Genomic DNA, 22,619 nt, shown 5'->3' with positions numbered 1-22,619 from the left:
ATTTCTATTCAAGTGAGGAAGCTGTCGGAAGGAGGTCCCTTTTGCCCATCAAATGTTGGCATCATCTGATACTCTCAACTCCTTTCTTGCAGCTGAAGAACACAGGCTGCAGTACAAAGATGTAAGCACTGCCTGACGTTAAACCCTGCCATGGATCAGTACAGAGTACTCCCAGGGAATTCAGTAAGAATCGTGAATACAATACAGCTTCAGTTAGGAAAGGAAAGGCTACAGACCCCAACCAGAGTCCAATTTCCAGGAAAAGCCTGCTTGTCTGCTGCATCAAACACCTTCAAATGTTTTCTGTTAGCCCTAAAGTTTATTATAGAGCCGGCTGAGATTTTCAAACCCTAAGACCTTAGTGACGTGCATGAAAATTGCTAAGTGCAGGTCGACCTCTATCTCCAGAGTGATGTGAAATCTGTCATTGGCATCCATGTGAGCTTGAGATATGTTTCCTTCCTTCGTTCTGTTCAAAACAAAACAAAACTGAGGTTACTTACAGGAGGCTGTGTTTACCATTTGGTTACTATTCAGGAAATCTTACATTAACCTATCTTCCAAGACACATTTAGGATGTCTTTATGGTGCTGAAAATATTATCTGTACATTTTTTTCTTTTAAACACCTCATCTTGCTTTTTCATATAGAAAAAAAAGGTACCAATTGCCTTCTGAAAGAATGACACACTCCTACCTCTTTTTTCATAATCTTCCCCTAGGTAACTTTTATGTTATTCTCCAACTCCATTATTTCCTCCATCCCTCGGGAATGGAAGGAGGAGTATAAAGCTGGAAACAAGATCAAAACTGACTGCGCTACTAAGAGAATCAAAAGGAGAAAAAAAGGTGCCTAAAGAAGAAGAGATTGTAGAAGAAAAACAATGCGTTTGAAATCTCTAGCCAATTATGTCTTGCTGCATTAAAATGATTTTTAATATTTTACGTATTCTTAGAAAAATAAAAGGAATCTTATAAGTTCTCTTGTGTTTGTGTGAAGGTAATTGCTCTTTCTTTGACATGACCCATGCTGTTACACACTGGAGTGTGCAATGGAATGCATTGTTCTCTGTTGTCTGTTTGAAAAATATTTCCAGTCAGAAGACAGTCACATGAAGTATATTTGGCCTAAATTCTGCCTTCGTGCTACTAATCACTTTCCTTTCCACCCACAATGTCCTTCTTTGCTTATGCTTTATTATTCATTGATATTCAAGTAAAGCCTAGCTCAACTCTGACACACAAAGGCATAGAGATATATGTATAGTATATATGTATGTACGTATACATACAGATCTATGCCAAAAGCAAAGCACTTTTTAAATGTTTTGTCAGATTTAGCTATAGAGCTTTTCTTTAATCCCATTTACTTCTGCTGAAATTGTGATTAATAGCAATATAATATTCTCATGTATTGTAGAAACAGTAATTTCTAAATGTCTTGCCGAAAATTAATGTACTTCCTTGACAACACAAAGTTACTGAAGATTATTAAATCATGTCAGTGACTGTTTTTTATAATACTCATGAAAGAAACATCAACATAATTCATGAGCATTTTAAAGTTGATCCTAAATGCAAATGTTTCTACTTGTCATTTTCTTTTCACCTTACCTATGACCCTTTCAAATTATCTCTGAAATCTTTGTTGCTGAAAACTGAGTTTACATACTTTAAAGTGACATGAGATTTGTTGAAATTAAATCTGAATATAGATGAGCTGGGTAGATAAAAGTAAACCCATTCATAATTTAAGATAAAATTAGTTTATGCATTGTAAGGAGTATTCTAAGAAGTATTATGATTACGCATTCTAAGGAGTATAGCAGCGGCATTATAGATATGTAACACAATCCTTGTTTCCTGAAAATACTAACTGGGATGTGTAAAAATATAAACCCCTTCAGTAGAGCAAATTCCTCTCTATTCCTTTTCTCATCTAAAAGATGAATATACACATCTGTTTAGAGCACTTTATTAATTAGAAATCTACTAAGGGCCTGAATTGTAGATTCAAAACCTATTTCCAATGTCATCTCATTTCCTTCCTCTACTATTTTTGCTCATACTGGAAGAAAGTAAAATAACAATCACCACTCTTCCAAAGAAAGTTTTATTTGAAACCATCATAATCATATACTTGGAGACACCATCATTAACAACTACACCATAGAGTGAAAACTCTCATCAAAGATGATAGTGAACATCTCAAAGTGTGGCTGGTATTCATTTAACAACTGCCTGTTCTTAAAGATTGACAAAGAAGGAAAAAAAGTTAGCCAATCTAATAGCAAAAGAGGCTTCTCCCACATCATTGCAGATCTCTGGGAGAGCAGGTATAACTTACTCCACCTCTGTTCATCCACATAACCTTTGATAAGTCATGACATTTTTTGGACAAACCAGATACTTCATAAATTAAGTCTTATGTTATAGACTCAAATGATAAAGATAAATTATATCTCTAGGATTTATATGTGTAGTCTATCATCTAAAATTTAGAGAAAATATGTCTTTCATATATGGTCAAACAAGCATATTTGTTTCTACATAGGACAGATTTTTGTGTGAGTTTGAAATTCCATTTTAAGTGCTTTACCAAAACATTTTCCAGAGTTTCCTTTGTAAAGGGGAAATGCTGCTGTTTATGCTGTGGTAAACGCATGTTAATTTATCATAGCCAATTATAGTTATCATCTTTCTGTATTGTCATTTTTAATTCATGGGCCAGTAGTCTCATGCTTATCATAGCATTGATATTATCTTAGATAAATACTTTCATTATGCTATTTCCATGCAAACAAAATGTACATGTAATGTGGATACACATTTCAAAAAGTTTGAAAAACATGAACCAACTGGTTAAAGCAATAAATGTGACAGAGAAAAGAGGGCTTGACTTGATGAATCTAGTAGCTTCAAATAATACAATACTAATTCTTGAAGTACTAGGTTTACAATACATGTTCAAACCCAAAGCTATCTACCTCTACAGAATTTGCACAAGGAAATGTTTGTTCTTTAACAATTAACATGATATGAGCCATGATTTGGCTTTGTTCCTAATCCTGAGCTAAACTACACAAACCTTTAGATCATGGTTTTGCTTTGGATTGCTGTGATTTTCTGTATAGCACAACTTACTAAAGAGTAACTCCTTTGATGTGATCAACTAACAGGTTAGTAAGAAATACACAAAATCTTAGGCACCATGAGTTATTAAAAGGGTCAACAAATAATTAAAATCAGTTAGGCTCAATCAAACATACTAATGAAATCATGGAACAAGATGAACACATCAAATGTTTGGTATATTCCCAAACACACTGTGTATATATATTGCAATTAGGAAAATTACTAACCATTCTTCAGAACAGCTGTTCAGAAAGAATATTAGAAAGATCTGATTCAGCTCTTCTGTCCACCATTTGCACAAAGGTCTTAATGAGCAGGGAAATGACTAAGGATGAGCAAGAAACATGAAATATAAAATGTCTTCTGATCAGTTTACTCCAACTAGTACTACCTGTTCTTATTAAGTTTTAATAAATCATAGTGATTCTTTACACTAATTCTATTTTTTCACAATTTTAACACATCATTTGTGATTTAATTATAATTTATATTATTAAAACAACCCATTAGTTTATTGTATTTTGTCTCAAGCTCATGCTACACTTGGAAGTAACATTTAAACGGTAATACTGAGTTGTTGGTGGCTCAAGCTTTTTTTTCTTTTTCTTTTCTTTTCTTTACTTTTCTTTTTTTGGGGTTGTTGTTGGTGATGGTGGGATGTGAACTCTGGGCCTGGGCACTCCCTGCGCTCTTCAGCTCAAGGCTACCACCTTACCCCTGTGCCTGGGCATTGTCCCTGCACACACCAGCTCAAGGCTACTGCCTTATGAACCACAGCCCCACATCCAGATTTCTGATGGTTAATTGGAGATAAGAGTCTCACAGACTTTAGTGCATGGGCTGACTTTGAACCCAAATCCTCAGATCTCAGCCTTCTGAGTAGCTAGGATTACAGGCGTGAGCCACTGCACCCAGAAACAAACTTGTTTTTCTAGCTACTCAGAAAACTCAAAGCTGTGGATTACAGTTCAAACCCACCCTGGATAGAAAAGTTCATGATATTCTAGGCTTCAATTAACTACCAAAAGTCAGTAGTAGGGATATGGAGTACTGATGGTAGAGTACTGATGAAAAATGTAAGTAAGAACACAAGGCCTTAAGTTCAAACCCCTGTACTGGTGCGCGCGCGCGCGCACACACACACACACACACACACACACACACACACACACACACACACACACACACCATTATTTTGCCAACTCTGAGTTCAAAAGCAATGGCTCCTTGCTGCTACTAGGAGGTAATGAAAGCTGTTCAACTTGATCTTAAAACTACATACATACAGATCCTACCTAAGTCTTCCACCCACCTCTCCCAACATTCTTCTTTAGCTACTAGCCAACCTCAGCTGCCTCCTCTCAAGCCTTCCCTGCACTTTCAGTCTTCATATGATTTCCTTCTGTCTGTCATGGCAGTTCCTGCATGCATTCCCAGTTCTGCCCTGCCACACACGGATAGAAAGGAGACTTTGAGAAGCAGAGACTGGTGTTGCCTAACTAAGTACTGGTGAGGCCATCCAACTCTAAGTCTCCTTATATAGATTAGCAAAATCCCCGCTCTCCTAAATTCTTGTTCAGTAAAAGAACTAACACATGGGGCTCCATCTGTCTGGATCATTTGTCTTCCTTCCAAAATTGGGTGAGTAATAAGGTACTCATCCCAGTACCATTACATTTATAATGCTTTGGTCTTATCAAATACCAACATCTGAGTCTGCAATTATGTACTTCTTTTTCTTCTCGGTTAGCCCATGAATATCTGTAGGATCATGAATACTGATTATCAAATTTTCACATATAACAGAGTTTGTAGTGGACAGTAGATATATAACAGGAGTCAATCTACAATTATTTGATGGTTAAATAAAAGGACTGATAGCAACAAAAACGTCCAATTCCGTAACAATTAAATTAAAACCCCTAAGGTTGCTGTTCCCAGAGAAATCTTTGCATATAAACATGTATTAAAACATTCTAGCTCCAACATTTTTTTTCGAGGTTGGGAATAAAACGCAGGGCTTTGTACATATTAGGAAAGTATTCTATCAGCCAAAGCCACATCTGATATATACCATTGCTAATTTCTAATCTGTTATTTATGCCATTACTCATTTAATCCCTCACATGCTTCAATTTACATTGTCAATCAAAATAATATAGTCTGAATCACAGGCTTGAGAAGGACTTCATTAGTTATTTTTTTAGAAAATAAATACGTAATTAATGAGAAATTGATTCTGATAAAAAAAGAACTAAGATGACTAAGCATCGAGCTCTCCTATGACCCAGCAATTCCACTACTTGGCATTTACCCAATCGTCCAGAAACAAGGACATACTAAATCCACTAGCACAACGATGTTCATTGCAGACTACTTACCATAGCAAAGATATGGAACCAACTCAGATGTCCCTCAGTTGATGAGTGGATCAACAAGATGTGGTATTTATACACAATGGAATTCTATGCTGCTGTCAGAAAGAATGACATCGCCCCATTTGTAAGGAAATCATATTAAGTGAAGTAAGCCAGGAACATAGGCTCAATGGTTTCCCTCATTTGTCATAATCAGTAGAAACCTTGGGCCCTCCTCGCAGAGATTTACAACTGAACAAAACCTAGATACATATAAGGCCATATAATATGATGTTAAGTGAAAGGACCTCCAGGTTATAGAAACAAAAGCCATATAATGAGTGATTGTTTTCCTTAATGTACTATTATCTCTCATCTCTTTTGCTGTCCGTTGGTTATCTCATATTGTTACAGTATTTTACCTTGTTATCTGATATACTGTATATATGTTTATTTTGTTATTTGAAATAGGATAAGGAAAGGTGGAAAACAAGATGAAGGGAGGAGGTTGGGAAGGAAATGGGGACAAAAATATGAGAATGGGTAGCAATGATTGTTAAGTAATGCACCTTCTCTCTGGTGAATATAATGTAACCCTTCTATTAATTACAGTAAAATATATTTTAAAATAAACTAAGATGATTTGATGTATTTTTTGTCCACTTATTGAGTATAAGATGTATTGTTCAACCATAGAAATAGTTGTTTGGAAACCTATTTTATGGTAAAAATTAAAAATAAGAACTTCTTTTTTGTGGTCACTTGTGGGGTTTGAACTCTGGGACTGGGCGCTGTCCTTGAGCTCTTCAGCTCAAGGCTATCACCCTATCCCTAGAGCCACCGCATCACTTCCAGTTTTCTAGTGATTAATTGGAGGTAAGTGTCTTGGGGTCTTTAGTGCCTGGGCTGGCTTTGAACCATGATTCTCAGATCTCAGCCTCCTGAGTAGCTAGAATGACAGATATGAGCCACCAAGCCTGGCCAAGAAATTTCTTTTTGACAAATACAAATAAGCTTTTTTCTAATTCAGATCTGCTCTCTCCAATTTTTCTGTCATTAAATGATGCTTTACTCTGATATTTTTTTCTTCACATTTTGAACTTATTCATAGTTTAGACATGATGCTTCTTGAATCACATTTCTTTTCTACAAATGTAGGCAAATTATTAAATCAATGAAACACAAGGTAAGAACAATGTCTCAGAACTTCAGTGACTCAGAACTACAATAATGTCATGAATATTCATTAATTGAAAGTTTAAAAGTTTACAGCAAACAAAGTAGTAATGTATGATTGAGGCCTGACTCTGTGTAAATGAGGACAGAGAGAAATGGTAATAATTAAAACATCAAAGCCTGCCATGCTTCTTTCTCCTAAGAGCAAGCTAATGCTACCCTTACAACAAAGCTGCAACTCCCCAAATCAAATAAATCACACAAATTGTGAAACCAATAAGTAGAAGTGCCTAGATTAAATATTCAAAAAGTCAGACTTTTAAATAAATGTTTCAATTAATACATGTCTAGGATTCTCCTAGCAGAGGATTGCAATACCTCAAAAGCTATGTACATATGGCCATATAGGATGAGGCTAAGCAAAATGAAATCCAGGATATGTACTATGTGAAGCTATTTCTTTTCTCTTTTGTTCTCTTATAGTTTTTCTCATGTTTTTACTGTGTCTGACTTTGGTATATTGAATATACATGTATTTGTTCATTTGAAATAGGTAAGGAAAGGGAAAGGAAAAACAAGATGAGTGGCAGGGGTGAGGGAGAGGGAGAGTAGGGGAAAATATATGGGAAGTAGTTACAAGTTCAAAAAGCAATATACCCACTACCTGATGAATGTAACTGTAACCACTCTATACATCATCCTGACAATATTAAAAATAAATAATTTCTAGAATAATAAGTCACATGTGAAGTCCTGTATTCTTTAATATAAGAAGAGAAATTTCCATAATATCGACATTGTTATCCCTGTAGTGAACTACTTTTGTTAAAAATTTCACAAATATTTTGCACACTAACATAACAATAAACTTTTTATAACCCCTACCAATAAATCTGTCCTTCAATTTGTATGTGGTTATTACCTTTCCTTTAATGAAAATAAATATTCATTGATTGATATCAAATATTTGAGGAAAAATTTAATTTTCAACTAAGAATCAACATCCACAATAATGTAAAAACTGTAGTTTCGTGAGGTGAGATGTAAATTTACAAACAGTAAAGGCTCCTCTGTTCTACTTCAATTCCATGAATGAATAGCTTTTCAAGCAAGAATCAATCTATACTACTGAATATTTAATCACAACATTGCCCCAGAGATTATTTAATCACAACTTTCTCAGTTGGTATGGTAAAATTATCACATCAATTGAGCCAAGTGTCCTCTAAAGTTCAGCATTCTAATTCAAAACCGAGTATCAGTCCCCTTGATCCGTTTATTTGTGCATTTTAACAACAGCCTTCTAGAACTGGAAGAAGACTAAAAGTTTACAGAGAAAGAAACAAGAAAATTAACTTTACCTAGCTGCTGAAAACATGTGACTTAGTCTCCAGTAATCAGTGCGTGATGCACAACTTCATTCATTTGTGCTTTAGAAACTTAAAAGTAAGTGATAATAAGAATTATCATGATAGACATACTGCTAGTATTATTAACAAAGCAAAACAAAACAAAACAAAACATCTATTTACTGCTCTGGAATTTTACAGTTACTATGAAATTTAGGTTTCCTGGCTACACAATTTATCATTTGGCCCAGCTATGGTGAATAGTGTATTTTCACCCAGTAATAAAACTTGAACTTCTCATCTGAATAATTATTAAGTCACAAATACTATGTAAGATGATTTATGTATCTTCAGGTTTAATAATATAACAAAGCATATGGTATCCAGTTTTGAACATATTCATGTTATAAATGGAATGATAGTAGGGTTTCAGACTCAGAACCTATTTAGCTAACTTTCTTAAACAAGTACTTTTATTATTAACATCAATATGAGAAAGACCAATTTCTATTAGCTGGAATATTCTAGTAAATGTGTAAATGATCTCCAAAAATTAATCAAAGTCATTAAATTGGTTGGGTAGGATATAATAATACTTATGATTGCACATTCTGCTGGATAAAATACAGATTTTGAAGTAATTTGAAATTTGGAAAATAAGTACATAAATATTTATATCAGCAATAACAATAGTGATATGGCATAAATCTCTGTCCCAATCATTGTGAAAACTCATCATAGTAGAGTATGATTTTTATTTGTTAGCATACATTTTCACCTAAAATGCAGTAAGATTAAATACAAAGGAAAATAGCACAATTTTTTCTTGAATTATTTACTAAATTTAAAGATTTCAGTTAAAAAGAGTATAGGAATTTTTCTATTACATCTATACCTCCCAGATATTCTGTGTTATATGAAGCTAAAAGAAATGAAAAATTAGGAAGTGGAAAGAGTAGAAAAATACACAAGGTTTGGAGGAAAGATGGAGAAAATGCCTTCTAGAGGGAATTTATAATCTATTCTGAACTGGCAAAGTTAATTTTTATTGTCATTGTTATTTTTTTTTAACCAGTCCTGGGCTTGAGCTCAGGGCCTGGGCACTGTCCTTGGACTTTCTCAAGGCTAGAACTCTATCACTTGAGCCTCAGCACCACTTCCGGCTTTTTCTATATATATGGTATCAAGGAATCGAACCCAGGTCTTCGTGCATGCTAGGCAAACACTTTAACCACTAGGCCAAACTCCAGGACCCATTGTAATTTTTTTTTAAAGAATATATTAACGTTGATTTTTACATCATATTTTAAATGACAAGTTTAACATACAAGTATTCAAGGAGGGAATCTCTATTTACAATCACTGGGACTGAGTATTTAGAATTTAATTACAATTAGGGTTTGTATGTCATAGAAACATAGATAACATAACTAAGAAAATGATGAAAAATCAACCAAGGAGAATACTTAACAATACAAGCCAACTGGGTCTCTTGGTAATGGAAAATTACTTAATTGTTCAATAAAACCTGTTTTAGACCATAGTTTTATAAGTTTTGGAAAATGTATATAGCCATGTGACCACCACAACAATCAAGATTTGGAATAAGTTTCCACAATGTACTTTGTTTCTTTGTAATCAGTCAAGACCCCCCACTTTCAATATCTCTTAAGGACAAATGTTTCTTTTACAAATACCACACTGGTAGCATAGCATCTATTTTTTGTATTCATCCCTGTGGTGCTGTCAGTAATTTCTTTTTACTGCAGAGAATTTGTTTGCCAACATCGGTTTGTTTATCCATTTACCAACTGAAAAACATGATTATTTTCCAGTTTAAAACTGTTACAAATTAATTTTAAACACTCATCTATAGATTATTTAATGGAAATACATTTTTATTTTTATCTTGGGTAAATAGTAAGATTTTTTCCAGTTTTTCCAAGTGGTTATATCACCAAACATTCTCAAAGATAAACTATGAGAGCTTCATTTGACTGTTCTCGAATTAAATTTTTGGACTTTCTGTTCTTTTGCTCAGTTTTTTTCCTTATTATTTGTTTATTTAGCTTCTTTTTTGTGGGTCAATTGAGGTTTCTTTTTTTTTCTTTTTCTTTAACGGTTTTGATTTTGAGTCTGGGTAGGGCTAAGAGCTTCATAATACAAGGTGGAAAATCACTATTTTCTACTTGCTTTCTTTGTGGGAAATTTTGAATTGCTATTGTGTTTTCCTTTTTTCTTTTCTTTTCCTTTTTTTTTCTTTTTCTTTTTTTCTTTTTTTGTCAGTTCCAGGGCATGAACTCAGGGCCTGGGCACTGTTCTTGGGCTTTCTCAAAGCCTACACTCTACCACTTGCACCACAGCACCACTTTCGGCTTTTCCTGTGTATGTGGTACTAAGGAATCCAACCTAGGGCTTCACGCATGCTAGGCAAACATTCTACCACTAGGCCACACTCTCAGCAGGATTTTTTCCCATTATTTTTGGTAATTTTATACTGATTAGTACTCATGAAAATCCTAGGTCCCACATTTTTATTATTAGAGAACAAATCCAATTCATGAAACACTACTCTTCATATATAGCTGAAGAATTAGTTTGCCAAGTACATAAAATTGGTGGGAGAGACATGTTCTTAGAATTTAATGGAAAATAAATGTAATAAAATTAAAAACCAATAAAGAATATTCCTTTTTTTCTGGTAACAGAGTTTGAACTCAGGATCTCATGTTCTGACTTGGCTTTCTTATTAAAGGCTGCTGCTCTACCACTTGAGTCACATCTCCAGCCTGGCATTTTTGCCAGACTTTCTGCCCTGAGATGCACTCAAATTCAGTCCTCCAGTCTCAGCTTCTTGAGTAGCAAGGACTGTGAGGGTGGGAAGTAGAGCTGTGGCGGAACTGGAAGTGCACTAGCCTTGAGCCAAAAAGCTCAGGGACAGCTCCCAGTCCCTGAGTTCAAGCCCCATTCCCTGATTTAAGCTCCATGACCAGATATGTGTGTGTGTGTGTGTGTGTGTGTGTGTGTGTGTGTGTGTGTGTAAAACATGTATACATATATGCAATATACACACATCTATATTGTGTATATGTACATTCCAAGAACACATATACAGAGACAGAAAGAGAATGAAAAAATATAGAAAGAAAGGAAAATAGAAAGGGAAAGAAAAAAGAGATTAGATGCTTTATAATCTGTTGAATATAAAATGTATGTCCTTCAATATAAACTGAATGTTCTTTCTTTTAGCAGAGATAAGTTTAGCTTGACAACCTAAGCAGTGGCCAGCTTATTAATCAGTTCAAAATTAAAAGATTAAGTGCCTTGAAAGCCTAATTATGAAAAGTGGAAGGAAAATGGAAAGGAAGGAAAACAATTTCTAGCTTCCTGGCTCAGAGCTGAACACTAGAAAAGAATTCATTAAGCTTATGAAGTTTCTCTCCAGTGATGGACATATTCACCTTCTCCAGGAGATGAAACTTTTTTGTAGTTACACATTCTAAGACTAAAGCAACTTCATTGAGATGCCTAAAAGGTAGCAAGAAGGACTTGTTGCTATGACTTCCACAACCAGCATGCAGCCATTCCTTTGCAATCACTGAAAAAGAACTGGCTACTTCAGTTCCTAGCTTGCCTTCTAAAGATGCAATGATCAAAATTGAAATTTGACCTAGAAGCTGTCATGTGTTTCAAAATGCCACACAAAGGATTTGGCAAATGTTAATACAAATAGGAAAACAACAACCAACAAAGCAGACAGATTTCTCAAACTTTGAGGATAGCAAAGGAGAGCAAAACCAGCCAAGAGCCTAACAGGCAAAGATTATGCCCAATCTAGCATGATAAGCAGCCACATTATTCTGATTTGTTGTCAATGTTAAAAAACAATGTTTTTCTATACTAAATAGCTAATAAATAAACAGTGAGACACAACCACTGGAACAGAAGAAAGCCAGTAAAAAGAAAGAAAGAAGGATTCAACCTGACAGCTACTTGCCCATTGATTCTTTACTCACTGTAAGTTAGAAGAGGACAGGCTAAAGTCCTTCCTACCAAAGAAAAATACTCCTCCAGCACAGTCCCATTAGAAACTCATCTGCACATGGCACCACATATTAATGGAGGAAAACTATAGTGAAAAAAAGAAGAAAGGTATAATTACAAATATCAAATTACTCACTTTAATTACCTACTCAGAATGCTTTGTTTAAATTGTATTGTGTTGTGTTTTAATTATGCTGTTTCCAATCAGTCCTTAACATAGAAGAAAGAAGAGAAATGAGTCTTTCAACATCAAGTATAATAGCCTTCTTCAAACATTCATCATTTAAATTTTATAAGCAACAGGAAAAAATAGTGTAGCAACAATGGAATTCTATGCTGCTGTCAGAAAGAACGACATCACCCCATTTGTAAGGAAATGGAAAGACTTGGAAAAAATCATATTAAGTGAAGTAAGCCAGACTCAAGGAACATAGGCTCAATGGTTTCCCTCATTTGTCATAATCAGTAGAAACCTTGGGTTCTCCTAGCAGAGATATACAATAGAACAAAACCTATATACATAAGGCCATATAGTATGATGCTAAATGAAAGGACCTCCAGATTATAGAAACAAAAGCCATATAATGAGTGATTGTTGTCCTTAATGTACTATGTTATCTCTCATCTCTTTTGCTGTCCCTTGGTTATCTCATATTGTTACAGTATTCCACTTTTGTTATCTGATATATTGGATAAATGCGTATTTGGTTATTTGAAATTGGATAGGGAAGGGGGAAAATAAGATGAGGGGTGGGGGTGGGAGAGGGAAATGGGGACCTAGACATGAGAAAGGGTATCAATGTATGTGAAGTAATGTACCTTCTATCTGGTGAATATAATGTAACCCTTCTATTGATTACAATAAAAATATATGGAAAAAGGAAAAAATAACAGAAACACTACTCATACTCTATCTTTCCAAATATTGAACTACATAACTACCCTAGATCATTCTCATTTCACTTTCTAAACTTCATTTTTTTTTTCATTTTTGTTTTTCTGGTTCTTTTTGTTGTTGTTGTTTTGTTTTTGTTTTATGTTTTGTTTTTGCTTCTTGTATTGCTCATAGAATTGAGGATTAAACCCAAGGCCTGTGATTACTAAGAAAATGTTCAATCTACTGATCTTTAGCCACCATGCTCCTCTTCATTAATATACAAAGTGATTCTTGCAATTCTTTCCAAACTAATGAAAAGCTATTGAATACAAATTTTTGTTAAATGACCTACATTCTAGTTTATGACATGTCTCATTACAAATAAACTAAACAGTATTTTACAATAGGCTGACAAATTTAAATTTTAAATTAAAAAAAGAAGAAAGACTGGATGATTTTACTGACATAGTTTAAGTGGAGCATATCCTCTTATTGTAAAAACACATTTCTTCATTAATCCTATGAAGTTGCTCTCCAGTGAAGGACATATTCACCTTCTCCAGGAGATGAAACTTTTTCATAGTTACACATTCTAAGACTAAAGCAACTTCATTAAGATGCCTAAAAGACAGCAAGAAGGACTTGTTGCTATGGTTTCCACAACCAGCATAAATGTCTACACTTGAATTAATGAAAGATTCAGTGACTTAGTGATTCATTCAGGAAATGAATACTCAGTTTTCAGTTGTAATGTGAAGCACAATACTAGCCCATCTTTTCTAGGAATGACATCAACTGATGAGTAACCTTCAACTCTTTCTTTCCTCACAGAATCATGCTGTTCCTGACAACAGGAGAATACACTTAATCTCTACCCTTGGAACTTAATGCTCTGGATGGCTTTGGTAGCAACAGATCCAAAAGAAGAGATATCTTGGAACATTTCCTTGAGGCTCAATAATGAGAATTTTTGCAATTCTGGTCAGGTTTTGTTTACTTTGAGGCTATTACTTTCTGGAACCCAGTCATTATTGTGAGCATAACCAGATGCATCCAGAACCATTCCCAGCTGTTTGTTAACTCCATCAATGGCCACCTATTCATGTGACTTACATTAGATGACCAATTCAGTCAAGTCTTCAGATGGCCCAACCCCCAGACCAGTCCCAGTGTATGAGACTACAACAGCATGAGACCACAAATAAAAACTTTTCACCAATGATCCACAGAATTATGAAAGATGATGGATTGCTTTCATCTAATTATTTGGGGAAAATTATTTATGCTGTGGCAGATACCCAGATTCATTTTTACTTCTCTGATTCACAGTATCATCAGATTATTATTATTTTATTTCATTATTATTATTATTATTATTATTATTATTATTATTATCTAGGGAAAATAACATACCAGAGGTCAAATGATCCTTAAAAAGTATCACCTGGAAGTTTAAAATAATAAAAATATTAATTTTCTAAAGGAAGATGGTTCAACTTTATTTTTCTTACATGTTGTTATTCTGATGATTACTGAATTCAAAGCATAAATACGTAAATTTATATATTCCTCCCATCAAACTAAAGAGAAAGATCTTAAAATTTTATAGGACTCAGCCCAAAACATAAGGAATTATCTCTCTTCTGCCTCTCCAACTTCAAAATTGGTTCTTTGTCTTTTGTTCATAACTACTTCTAGGACATTGTGTCATTTCTAAACAGAAGTCTAAACTCAAACCGGGTGGTATATCTGTAGTTTTTGTGTAAATTTATAAAAGATTTGACAGATTCTCAATCTACTTCATTTTATTGAAATTTAATGTCAGTCATTAATTCCTATTTTTTCTTTTGTCAAAATATATGGGATTCTTAAACCTAATTCTGATGGCATCCACCTATAACTCCAGTACTCAGGAGTCAGAGGATTGTGAGTTGCAGGCCAGCTTATGTTACAAAGTGAAACTCAGAGACTCAGTGAGCCTCAAAACAGAGCAAAACAAAAGTTACATTCTACCATTTCAGTCTTAGAGCATGTTACACCAGTTAGGAAGTTGGTGTCTGTCATTCAAACACAGTTAATAGTTTCTTTTTCCCTCATTCAGTATTTCTTATATTCATTTTCAAATTTGCTGTATCACATGGGTTTACTTACACTAAATTCCAATCTTTGTTCTCCTTCTTATTCCTGTGTCCTATGTGTTTTTTTTAATGTATCTCTGACTTAACACACATTTTGTGTAGACCTCTAACCTCAATCTCTTAAATGATACCTCAGAAATAAAATGAATTAACTGTTTAAATATTCAGAAAACAAATTATCTGGCTTATCTTTAAGAAGATTAAGAGAAACCAACTAAGTCCTCAAAAGAAAAGGAATCTCCAGAGAATGCATTTCATCCATCTTCTCCCTTTTATAGCTCAGCTTTCCACAGAGTATCTTTCCCCTCAGTCCTCTGATCTCCACACCCTCCATTACCACGCTGGCCCCAACATGTACTATATTACTTCAGGACTACTTTGACAGTTCTCCTCTCCAATTTATTCTGTTTTAACACCAGGAACCTTTATTCTTCAAATTAATTACAAAAATCCTCTATACTATTTCTTGAGTAAATGCCAAGTTCTACTGGCTGCCTTAGGAAGCCTCTCAAACTCAAGACCCACCCCTCCACCCTGCTCCCCAGAACTTACCTCTTTTTGATTTGAGGAATCTATCTGGAGCATCTCTGCCCTTGTAATCCTTCACAAACCAAGTTCGGTACCACTCTTTATGAAAGTTCTTATAAGAGTATTTATCAAACTATATGCAATATCATTTTTAAACAAAATAAATGTTAATAATGCTACTAAAAGATTATTCTATACATGTATGTGTCTAAGCTCACACACATACACATATGCACATACACACACACAATCAGTAAATTATATGTAGGAAACAAAATTCAAATACTCCTAGCAACTACCTTTCCATTGAACCTTGAAATTCCACAATTATGAACTTGCTGGTTAACATTAACCTTGGGGTAAAATGTAAATACTCTTAGCAAATAGTTAGCCCCTTGTAAACTATTTCTACCTTTTTTTAATCTTTCTTGAGAGGAGAATTTTGGAGCAGAGGAAAACCCTGCCTATGTACATAGGTCGAGGACATGATCCAGGAAAGAAACAGAATCTAAAAAAAAAGTAAAAGTTTGCAAAAATCTCAATTTGCTCACTTTGCAAATAGCTTTTTCTTTTAAGAATTAGCCCTGTGCATGCCAGGTGAGGTGGCTCATGCCTGTAATCCTAGCTACTCAGAAGGCTGAGATCTGACGATCCAGGTTCAAAGCCAGCCGAGGCACAAAAGGACCTGAGACTCTTATCTTCAGTTAGCCACTTGAAAACCGGAAGTGGGGCTTGACTCAAGGGTAGGGTGGTAACCTTGAACTGAAGAACTCAGGGACAGTGCCCAGGCAGAGTTCAAGCTCCATGACACCGTCCCCCTCCACCCCCCGTAAAAAAAGAATTAGGCTTGTGAATAATATATACGATAATAATTACAAATATTTGATTGATCTATTGATCTCATTCTTCCACAATGCCAGAAGGGATTACGGAGACAAATCAGAGTGATTTATTGCTACATTCAACATTTGTCATTTCCCCACCTTTAAATGATCCTTTTCAGTTATCATGATACCTGGGGAAAGATGAATTCAGCTTGTTGGTTCAATTCACCCTTATCCTAAACTGTTTGCTTTCTTATTCTAGCAACCTGTACCAAAGTTTTTAATTTCTACAACCACTAATAAAATTTATATTAAGTCATGTAGTTATTTCTCACACATAAATTAAAAGAAAAGAATATGACTTTGATGACCAAATATTTTCTATCTTCTGGGCATATTTTTTTCCTTCTTTCTTTCATGCTCCACCAGCTTCTCATTGACATAGTATCTCTACTTTACTTTTATTCTGAACTGCTTTTCTGACTATTTCTACTCTCCTTCCTACCTGTATCCTTTACTCTCAGTCTATCTGCTTAAAAAAATATTTTCCTGGCCTCCTGGGTTTTGCGTGTTTTATTTAATTTGATTGTAAAGGTGATGTACAGAGAAATTACAGTTAAGACTTTTTTAAATTTTTTTCTTTCTTTTCTTATTCCTTCTCTTGCTGTCTCCTACTAGGTAACTGCGTCGTAGTGAAAAAAAAATGCAATCCATTCTTGGCAGAAGAAAGAATGGACAAGCTTTAGGATTCTCTTAGTTTATAGGAAGATTTTTTAAAACTCTAGATTCTTTTAACCAATCACTTGTTAACCCCACACCCTGTCTATAATTTAGGATGAGTAACTTATTCAAGAACATTGAGGTAAAATTCAGGACCAACTCTCCATTACAGTTTGGAAATTCAGGTGAAAAGACCAATGAACCTCAACATTGTAACTTGCACTTTGACAGCTAATCCGCTCAAGTTTAAGCTTTCAAAGACAAATGATGTTTGAAACATTTCATAACATTAGGTCCAAATTTCAATGCTTGGATAGATATAAAGTCATATTGTATAAGTCAATTGTTTTTTCTTTCTCAATATGAAAGCTGTTGTTCTTCAGTAGTCATTCTAGCAAGCGTTGATATACCCATGTATAATCCAATAAAAAAGGCCAAAAGGAAGGGGGAGGCATTGAAGTTTACTCTATTACACTTGCAAAAGTGTTTGATTTTTCTTTCATTACCTACCAGTATTACTCCCATGTCAGAAAACATTTAAAGACAATCCATTCTGTGCTGTTTTATTCAAAAGACCCTAAAAGGGGGGTCTTTCTAAGACTCTCCCAGAGCCAAACAACAAGTAACTATAAAAGTCTTGAGCACATCTAACATTCATGAAAAAAAAAAGCCCCCAGTCCCCTCCCTTCTCTCTCTTTCCTTTCTTCTAAATTGGCACTGTGTATAAACCCATCCGATTAGTAGTCAAAGCATCTCCCTAACCCGTGGAGCCTGTGGGAAATGTGGGATTTCAACAGGAGCACATCAGTCCCCAAGGCCTCTCTGGATGAAGTCCCTCACAACAAAGGACAAGGGACAGGAGGGGGAGGGGCGCGCAGGGACTTGGACCGGAAGGGGCGAGTCGTCTGGCCTGTGAATGGTAAACCCCCCGCTGCGGGTGGGTCGCTAATCAGTAACCATGGAAACGCAGCCTGGCGACGGCGGCGCTATTACTTTTACACATTCGCTGAACAAACCAAACCCCCACCCCCAACAACCCCATCCCTCAAATCCCAAGAGCCATTCATTTCTTCCCTCATCGCTGTGCCAACTTTTCCCCCCAGACTCCAATCCTTCCTGCTGGATTTGCATTGCCACCGTGGACACCTAATTTTCCATCCTTACCCAGATCACCAGCATTCCTGGGACTTCTCCAAGTGCCGCCACTCATTTACCGCTGCAGACTATCCCGAGCTAAGTGAAACTGCACGCCAGCCAGTGTCCTGACCTTTGGCAAGGTGTCTTTACACGACGTGTGCGTGTGTGTGTGTGTGTGTGTGTGTGTGTGTGTGTGTGTGAACCCAGCCTCCGATCTAGGAAGAATCAGCCTTCAGTATCAAGCTTCCCAAACCTCCCGGGCAAATTGGCATTGCGTTCGCACCAGCTCCTAGAATTGTGCCCCAAGTTCGCTCTAACCCTAGCGCCTCCCTCCACCCAAACCAGTGCGAAATGCAAGTTTTACGAAGTTGCCATTTCCCGGACCCCTTCTCAAATCGCCATCCCCCCCCCCCCAAGGAAAGCCTGGGCAGGCGAGGGGGTAACGATCTCCCACCTCCCCCCTTGGAATTCGCCCTCCAGTTCTCCTCTTTACTCCGGATTCTGGACCCGCTCAGGCAGGCCCTCCCTGGCCCAGCTGGCAATCGCCTAGCATCTTCCCTCTCTTTCTGGATGCAGGAAAAGTCAGAAGGACTCCCAGCCGCTCCTGGAGGGGGAAAGGCTGGGACCAGGACGCATCTGAGGACCTCAGTCATTCACTTTCTACAGCACCTAAGCATGGGGGGTGGGGGTACCGGGCCGCTCCAGCCCGGGCACTCACCCATCACCAAAGATCTTCCTTCTCCTGAAGTGCCCAGAGGAATGTGAGTGAGCAGACTCTGCTCAGGGCCAAGTTCTCTGGGCGCCTCTGGACTCCGGGACTCCCAGCCAGTGACAGCCCCGCCCCTCCCAGGGCAGGCTCCTGAAACTCCCTGGGCCCGCAGACCCCTCCCACTTTCCACCTGCGTCCTCTAGTTGAGACCTGTTATTTCTCTTGGCCACATGGGAGGCCCCAGGCCCAGAAGCACCCCCCGCCCCCTCCCCGGCTCAGGGCAAGTTTCAGATGAGCCACGTGCAATCTCTCTTCTGAAACTATGTTTAATACACTTCACAGGCGCGCACCGCGCGCACACACACACACACACACACACACACACACACACACACACAAACATATTGTCTCAATTCACTACCAATGACCTATTATCTAAGATAACATAATTCCTAAAGTTGGGTTTGGAGAATAATCATTGCAAAAGAAAACATAGGTTTGATAGGTGATTTTATATCCCAAAAGTTTTGACTGTCGTGTAATGTTTCCTTTGATTGTGATATACATACACACAAATATATATATACAAGAAATTTTAATTTACACTTTACCATCCCTTCTTTCCTGTACTTTAATTTTTTGTAATCAAACAGTTATAAAATCCTAAACACACACACACACACACACACACACACACACACACCACTTCCACCACTGCAAAAATCTCCTGGAAAACTAACCAGTCTTATCCCAAAGGGAGTGGATGCTGCAGAAAGAGCACTGGGTATCACTGAAATGCCCTGGAGAGGGCTCTCCACTAGAAAGATGGGAGCTGTGATTCTGACTCCATCACTCACAAATTAAGACTCAGTTTTTCAACACACACAATGAAGGATCTGTAAAAAGAAATCTCTCTGGCCTATAAAATCAAAAAGTAAAATAAAATTATATAATTCTACAAGTTTTTGACCTACTCCAAAAGAAATGCAAGTCATTTTAATCAGTCTACAAAGTGCCTTATCTTCTTTGTGCAGGGCACCCCTTCAACTATTTGAATCTATGCATGAGCAAGAGGAAAAACAAAATGAAGTGGATATGGCATGCCTGCTAAGGAAATTGCTACCTAATAAATAAGTCACACTATGATAAGTAGGAATATAATTAGCACATTGCGTATAAAATCATTAGAATGGCACTGAAACATTTCCACAGCTATTTCCCATGCAATGAAAGGGACACAAAAGATAGAAAGCCAATTTTCAGGAACAGGGCAGAAAACATCACAGAAATTAATTACTTAATAGGTACTTACTAGCTCTAGGTTTGCAAAATGAGAAGAGTTCTGCAGATGCAGAATTGTTACATACTAGTAATTAATGACTTCCACTGAAGTATATATTTAAGACAGTGGACAATAGACACATGAAGAAATGTTCAACATCTATGGCCATGAAACAAATGCAAATCAGAACTACAATCAGATTCCATCTCACCTGAGTTAGAATAGCCATTATCAAGAAACTAGCAATAACAAATGCTGGCAGGGATGCGGTCAAAAAGGAATGCTACTGCACTGTTGGTGGGTATGTATAATAAATTATTCAACCACTTTGGAAATCAGTGTGGAGGTTCCTCAAAATACTAAATGTGGAGGTCCCCTAAAACCCAGCAATCCCAATCCTGGGCATTTGCCGAAATGAGTACAAATGAGACCTCACTGAGGCTGTCATTGCAGCATTATTTTCCACAGATAAGATATGAAATCAACCCAGATATCCCTCAGTAGATGAATGGATCAAGAAAACAGTATATGAACACAATGGAATGCTATGCTTCAATCAGAAAGGCTGATATTGACCCATTTGTAAGGAAGTGGAAAGACTTGGGGAAAAATAAAGCAGTATGGCAGTTCCTCAAAAGACTAAATATAGAACTCCCCTATGACCCGCAATTCCATTACTTGACATTTACCCAATCATCCAGAAATAAGGACATACTAAATCCACTAGCACAACGATGTTCATTGCAGCACTATTAACCATAGCAAAGATATGGAACCAACCCAGATGTCCCTCAGTTGATGAGTGGATCAACAAGATGTTGTATTTATACACAATGGAATACTATGCTGCTGTCAGAAAAAAAAACGATATTGCCCCATTTGTAAGGAAATGGAAAGACTTGGAAAAAATCATATTAAGTGAAGTAAGCCAGACTCAAAGGAACATAGGCTCAATGGTTTCCCTGATTTGTTATAATAAGTACAAACCTTGGGCTCTCCTAGCAGAGATTCACAATAGAACAAAATCTAGCTAAATAAAGCCATATAGTATGACGCTAAATGTAAGGACCTCCAGGATAAAGAAACAAAAAACATATATTGAGTGACTGTTGTCCTTAATGTACTATGTTATCTCTCATCTCTTTTACTGTCCCTTGGTTATCTCATATTGTTACAATATTTCACCTTGTTATCTGATAAATTTTATATATGCTTAATTGGTTATTTGAAATAGGAGAGGGCAGGGGGGAAATCAAGTTGTGGGGTGGAGGAGGGGAGGGAAATGGGGACCATGACATGAGAAAGGGTATCAATATTTGTGAAGTAATGTACCTTCTATCTGGTGAATATAGTGTAACCCTTCTATTAATTACAGTAAAAAATATATTAAAAATGAAAAAAATATTAAGTGAAATAAGCCAGATCCAAAGTAACATCGGCTCCATGGTTTCCCTCCTTTGTATTAATTAGTGTATGTTTAGATCAGCCCATCAGAGGATCACAACAGCTCAATAGCTATATACATGTGACCATATAAGATGACGCTAATCAAAACGAACTCTAAGATATGGAAAGAGGAAGGTTTTGTTGGATTTTGTTGTTGTTGTTATTTTGGTATGTGTACAGTTTACAGTTATTTCTCTTTTTTTGTTTCACTTTTTCCCTTTGGCTTATTCCCTTTTGTCACTGTATGCATATTTATCTGATTTCGAGGAAGGAAAGCAGCATCACAGAAATGGTGGGAAAAAGGATAAGGAGTGAACCAATGCAGCAATTATACTCACAGGACCCTATGTTGGATGTGGGGAGGGAAAGTGGGAGGAAACAAGGTAGGGGGTAACACTATTCAATAAGCAATGTCCTCATTACCTTACTTATGCAACTGTAACCTCTTTGTCTATTACCTTTATGACAAAATAAAATAAAAATTGTGGAGATGGAAAATTTTCTTATGTGTATTTTGCAGTAGTAAAGTAAGTGATAGAGAATAGTTCTAGATAAGTATTTTATAATTTAACCACAACTATGTATGTTCTTTCAGAGCCAGGACTTATTGGAGATTGATCAAGGGGAGGAAATAGCTAGCGTGAGGGGTGGACCTGAAATGGGATATGGATAATTATGGATTATATTACAGGTAAATGAAAAAGGAAGGACAGACAATATACATAACATCTAACTTCATGAAGTTCTGCTTTGTCTTCTTTGCCACAGATTTTATAACTTCTTTGCAAAGTTATCAAAACTTTCCTTGGAGTAAAAATCAATGCTAATTTATATATACATATATATATATATTTGCTCATACTTTGAAACTTTGCCACTGCAAAATAAAAAGGGCCAA

At 36.3% G+C, this 22,619-nt stretch overlaps 1 protein-coding gene across 1 annotated transcript in view; it reads right to left on the bottom strand.

The window, feature by feature from the left end:
- Gpm6a (glycoprotein M6A) overlaps positions 1–19,099 on the bottom strand; it is a 217,958-nt gene extending 198,859 nt beyond the window's left edge. Inside the window, exon 1 of the mRNA XM_090354175.1 lies at positions 19,003–19,099. Within this exon, the coding sequence (XP_090210301.1) occupies positions 19,003–19,006 (4 nt within the window). The 5' untranslated portion in view covers positions 19,007–19,099. The remainder of the gene's footprint in view (positions 1–19,002) is intronic.
- Between the last annotated feature and the right edge of the window lie 3,520 nt (positions 19,100–22,619).

This window comes from Megascapheus bottae, chromosome 20 (genome assembly GCF_031878675.1).
Source record: "Megascapheus bottae isolate mThoBot1 chromosome 20, mThoBot2.hap1, whole genome shotgun sequence".
NCBI lineage: Eukaryota > Metazoa > Chordata > Mammalia > Rodentia > Geomyidae > Megascapheus > Megascapheus bottae.
Note: the sequence above shows the minus strand (reverse complement) of the source record. Positions and strands in the feature narration are given on the sequence as shown.